The following is a 6,000-nucleotide window of genomic DNA, read 5'->3' on the forward strand; positions in this document are numbered from 1 at the left end:
TCTAGTGTTTACATGAGCCCAACAACTTGTCATTCACTTATGGAGACATCACTTCCTCGCTAGGATCATGCTTCCAATACATGCCTCCCAGTCACGCTGTCCTTGCCTTTCTCTCCCCCTATGAAGCTGCCCGTTTGTTTCTTGCACGCCTCTCAGTGCATGCCTCCCTGTCACCCCCACCATGCTAAGTATATCAACACTTAGCTCTCTCTCACTCAGCGATAGCGTTCCACTCACTTCCCAGCACAGCCATCCACACGTATATCTAATGCTACCTTAAATGCTTCTCATGGAAAGTGCCAGCATCCAACCTGTTACGATGTTGACATTCCACTTCTTTACTAACGCATTACTGCCGCTCTCCCGTTTCAGACGAAATGACCCCTCGTATATCCCCCTTTTCTGATGTATTCCAGCCCCCCTCACCCCTCCTTCATCATTAATTGTCTTATCATGCCTGGCTCTGCGCTACTGCCTTTATAAAGTGCTTATGTCTCCCGCCACACCCCTCTTCCCCTCAAACCAAGACCCTTTACCTCCTTCTGGGGACGCTGCTAGCCGCTGGCGGGGCGGGTGCTTTGCACAAACCGGGACTGGGCGATCCCCGCTCTGCCGGCTTCAGGTGTCCACCGATGATCTTAAGCCGGCGCCGAGCCTGTGCAGCACCAGAAGCCTCCATGCTTCCGTGTTGTCCAGAGCCTGGAAGGTGAAAGGTTAGCGCGAGACAGGGGCTTCCCCAGCATGCACTTCACTGCATTCCTAGGCAACCGGCCCAGCGTAGAAGACCGCTGCGATTGGAAGAGAAAGATTGCATGTGACCAGTCACCAGAACCAAGGGAAGGAGGGTGACAGCGACGAGGCGAGTGTGACTGTCATCCACACACCACCCCCAGGGAGCCGATGCAAGGGCGGTCCAGCAGAGGGATACTGGGAAATGAAAAGGGTTCTCGGCTAACCACATGTCACCGAGCCACAGTGTATTTCATTTCATAGGCGTTCCTTTACGAAATCAACGAATTCATGGGAGTTGTAGTCCTGGGTCATCCGATTAAACAAGCACATCTGAAAACGATCATCCAAATCTTATTGCTGGAGATTTATGGTCCTACTCCTGATGATTCAAGTGAATCATGTGGTGACCGTAGGATGTAAATACATTAGCAGAAGCGAGCACAACGCAACGAGGTAACCAGTGAAGTACAGTCAATGCTGTCGGTGAAGTTTGAAAGTAGTGGAGCGTAAAAACCACCATCCAAAAGGCATCATGTCTGTGAGCGCAGTGTGTTTACTCGACCTTACCAGTCAGAGTTAGAGGGATACCATCTGAAAGATTGTTTTGTAAAAAGTCGCCCAGTATGGTGCATTTGCCAGAAAATAAGCAGGGTTAATTGCATGGTCCCTACTAATCAGAGCAGAAGTGTTAATTAAGCTTATAATCTGAATCGATTCTAATTCATGGATCATGTTAGAAGAAACTCAAAGTACGTGTAAAAATACCTCTAGGAATATTTTTATGTATGTATGCATGTACACTTGAATATATACAGGGTTATGTACCTGTTTGCATACAAAAATGCAATTTTTTTTACATGCATGTACACATATATGCTGAAAGGTATGCATAAACAAATACATCTATGCATAGATACTGCACTAAAATGTTGCTCCATGTAAGAATCTAGGCCACCTACAGAGTGCACATGAAAACTAACGTGTCTTTTAATTCACTGATATAAACAACAAGAGGGTCCCTGATGTACGAATATGAGAAGAGGATAGCAGGGAAAGGAAACACAATATGAACAGAACCTCTTCTCAGAAAATAGTTAAGCTATGGGAAATATCTCCACAATCAATATACAACAACAACCATGTACCACAGAAATGGATTATTAATTCATAGTTTTATTAATCATAAGGTTTAAACATTATTTGTATGTCATTATTTTTATATTTATATTTTTCCTTTATACATTTGTAAACACAAATTTGATCATGCGTTAAAAAAGGGAAATCAAGATTCAAGTGTGAGACACAAACTTAACAGTTACAGTGAGCACAGATTGCATATTACAAAACAAAAAACACAAACCATACAAAACAATATATGCAACAAAGAGTCACTTACTAAAACATATAATGATACATTCATAATATATACACATTAAAAAATAGAAATATCGCCACAAAGGATAACAATTGGAGCAGAGAGAAGCGCCGACGCGCGTTTCGGAGAAGGATCAAAAGATCCACAGTTCCTTCGTCAGGGCGCAATAATCCTTTGAGAGTTCGTGTCAATTTAATTCCCAACTTGTTCCAAAGTCTTGTTCAGACTGGAAACTTATTAAACAATTTCTTAACGGGTATGAATTAGTACTTGTTTAAACATTCTGTGGAAACAAGGAAAACATGTTGTGAAATGGCCTAATATTTACAATGCATACAGCTAAATGTAATCTGTGAAGGAGCCTGCAACACCAGAGAAAAGCCAATACGCCCATTAGGAAAAAATATAATAAAAAAAGGTACCACCACGTGAAGGAAAAGAATGCTTGCATAAACCTTAAAAGAATTAAATCCTTAAGAGAAAAACGATTAAACTGATGAAAATGAAAATATGTTAGTGAAAGAAAAGAAGGTCATAAAACTGGACCTACTTCATGACAAGTATGATAGGCGCACCGTTTCCTTTAAAGAATAGGGCCAACAAATTACTTTGTAGAGTATAGCCTCACCGCTACGGACTGAAATAAGGAGAAACACATAATGAACTATCTCATCTAGATGGGGAAGGATACATACAAAAACAAGTACAAAAATAGAATGACTAGAGGTAGTTACAAAACTAAATACAATGGTCTGTAAGTCGCACAAAAGATTTTATACTGTAATAATCAGGCAATAATAAAAAATATCGGACTACCAAGATCTGAATAGGGGGATAAAGCTATGTAAGGTACTATCGACACAGACCAAATCGGAGTGTCTAGATCGAACGCCGAACGGGCTTTAAAGGAAAAGAAGGTGGTGGAGATAAGAGTAACAATAGCTAATCAATTAGCGCCCACTAAGGGACCCCTACTTACTTAAGGGCGATATAGTTACGCATGCCCGGTGAATTGCAATATTTTCAGAACAGTAAAATCCTTCAGTTCGAGGGTAGAAGAGTAGAAGAGTCGGTAGGAATAGATAAACCCTGGAAAGAAAAAAAGTCTAAGAAACCAGGACCAATTTGAATATAAACGGAGCCAAAATGTATAGAGACATAGATTAAGGTCTTACCTTTACGGCGGCAGATAGGATTTCAAACTTAAACTGGAAAGGCGGTGTCCAAAAACGCGAAGTCCGTACGTGCGGACCTCCCACAGGTATAACCGACACAAGGAGTATATATATATGGGAAACACCCGGGAAAGTTAAACCGGAAATAAGGAACGTAAACACCTTGCAGCTGGTGTTAGATCGAAAATAAAGTAGATAGTGAAAGGAAAACGCGAGGTTACACAATGAATGAAATCCTCAGCGTCAATACGTGGCCGCCATATTGGATAGGTTCAAGACGGTGAAAAATAAAAGGGAATAGAGCCGTACTGCAGACGGTTAAACCGTAGGGAACAGCAATATACTAAAACTAGAAAAATGAAGCGAGGAGCTGCTAGAACATAAAATAACGAAGCAATCAAAGTAACAAGAAGAAAATAAGTAAAAATATGAAGTAATAAAGACAAAACCAAATATAAGAGAAAAGCGCTATTTTAGAAAACCTTGGCAAATGATATAGAGGCAAAAAGGGTACAAAATATATACCAACAATGAAAAACAAAATGAGACACGGTGGAGAGAACAGCTACAATGTGTATGGATAAGACACAAAGAAGTCATTGGATGGAAGTAGAAAGTGACCAAAAACACTCATGGTCAATAAATAAAAAACTGACAAAGTGAAACATGTAGTAAGTTTACAGAAGAGCATTTTCCCAAGGAATATGTTCATTAAGGCCAGAGACAGCTGTTTGGAGAGTAAACATCCAAAATACCTCTCTTTTTTTCCTCAATGACTCAGTGTTCTTATCTCTTGGAGTAGGTACTTTTTCTACAATGATCCATTTTATATCCTCAATTTTATGATTTTTATCGAGCCAATGTTCAACTAGAGGAGCCCCTCTTCGTTGATTCCTGATTGAGGATTTATGTTCACTCAATCTTGTTCTGAATTCCCTGCCTGTTTCTCCTACATAACCTTTTTTGCAGGGGCAGAGAATAAGGTAGATAATGTTAGATGATCTACAATTAGTCATTTCTGTGAGATGAAATACAGACTTACCCCATTCTAATACACTGGATATAATGGCAGACTCACAGGCGTGACAACTGCCACACCTATGGTTGCCTAATATCGGATTATTGCCAGTGATAGATTTTTGTATCCACTTCTTGGTGTTATTAAAGTGGGATTTCACTAGTGAATTGCGTAAATTCTTATTCCGGCGAAACGCAAAGATTGGTTTGGGCATATTACAATTAGGGTCCCCTATGTTGAGAATATGCCATTGCGAGCCTATAATTTGACGCAATTTGTTATTAAAATTGGAGTGACGAGTAACACATACCAGTTTTTCTTCTTCAGTATTGGTCCTTTGTTGTAAAAGAGCCTCCCTGTTATAATATTTGGCTCTTTTGTACGCATCTCTTATGACTCTATGAGGGTATCCTCTTTTGAGTAATTTACCTCTGAGGTCATTGGCATGAACTTCAAAATTAGTCATGGTAGTACAGTTCCTACGCAATCTAAGGAATTGACTAAACGGTATATTGTCTTTTTGATTGCGCGGGTGATAACTCTGATATTGTAGAATGGTGTTCCTTGCCGTGGGTTTGGTATACAGTGTCACCTCAATTTTGCCTTCTATGTTTTGGATCCATAGATCTAGAAACTCAATCTGTCTCTTACTAATATTGGCGCAGAATTTAAGATGGCTATCACAGAGGTTAAGCCAAAGAATAAATTCTTGAAGTTGTTCCTCAGGGCCCCTCCAAATAAAAAAGATATCGTCAATAAATCTGTTCCAATGTTGAATGTTTTCAAAAAAAGGAGCAATTTCATTGAAGATACAGCGCTCTTCAAAGGACCCCATATAGGTGTTGGCAACATTGGGTGCACAGGCTGCTCCCATGCTTACACCATGGATCTGTTTGTAAATGATATTGTCAAATTCGAAGTAGTTTTCATTGAGGACAATTGCAAGGCATTCTAGAATAAAAAGTATGTCTTCAGTAATACTGTTCTTTTCCAATGAACTTTTTACTGCCTCTAGGGCTCCTTTCTGTGGGATGTTTGTGTATAAGGCTTCTATATCCATAGAAACCAAAAAATCTGTGTCGGGGTTGAACGACAAACCCTCAATCTTGTTTATGAGGTGGCCCGTGTCCTTGATATAGCCTGGTAAGGTGCTGACCAAAGGGTTTAAAAATTTATCTACGTATTTAGATAGGGGTTCTGTGATCGAACCAATAGTAGATACAATTGGTCTATATGGGGGATTCACTGCATTTTTATGCATTTTTGGTACTCCATAAAGGACTGGAATATTGAAATACTGTTTATTAAGATAATAGAATTCTTGTTGACAAATGGAGCTTCTGTCCAGAGCTCTCTGCGTAATAGCTAGTATTTCCTCTTGGATTCTCTTACTCGGGTAAGAGTTGACTTCATGGTAATGTTCAGGGACTTGTAACATTTTAAGCATTTGTGTTTTATAGTCTATACTATCCAAGAGAACAATTCCGCCTCCTTTATCACACGGTTTAATAGTGATTTGTTGGTTAGCCGATAAATCTTTCAAGCTCCTATATTCCTCATAGTTCAAATTGAATATAGGTTTAGGTACAAACTTGATGGAGTTTTGAATTTTAGTGTATACACTCTTTTCAAAAATGCTGACTTCTGGGCCAACTTGATCTAATGATGGAGTAAAGTTAGAATCCGGTCGTAATCCCGTT

General features: G+C 39.8%; 1 protein-coding gene across 1 annotated transcript in view; it reads right to left on the minus strand.

The window, feature by feature from the left end:
* AGPS (alkylglycerone phosphate synthase) overlaps positions 1-942 on the minus strand; it is an 815,346-nt gene extending 814,404 nt beyond the window's left edge. The window contains exon 1 of the mRNA XM_085645221.1: positions 537-942. Within this exon, the coding sequence (XP_085501347.1) occupies positions 537-679 (143 nt within the window). The 5' untranslated portion in view covers positions 680-942. The remainder of the gene's footprint in view (positions 1-536) is intronic.
* Between the last annotated feature and the right edge of the window lie 5,058 nt (positions 943-6,000).

The sequence above is a fragment of the Triturus cristatus genome, chromosome 3_1 (assembly GCF_964204655.1).
Source record: "Triturus cristatus chromosome 3_1, aTriCri1.1, whole genome shotgun sequence".
Lineage (NCBI taxonomy): Eukaryota > Metazoa > Chordata > Amphibia > Caudata > Salamandridae > Triturus > Triturus cristatus.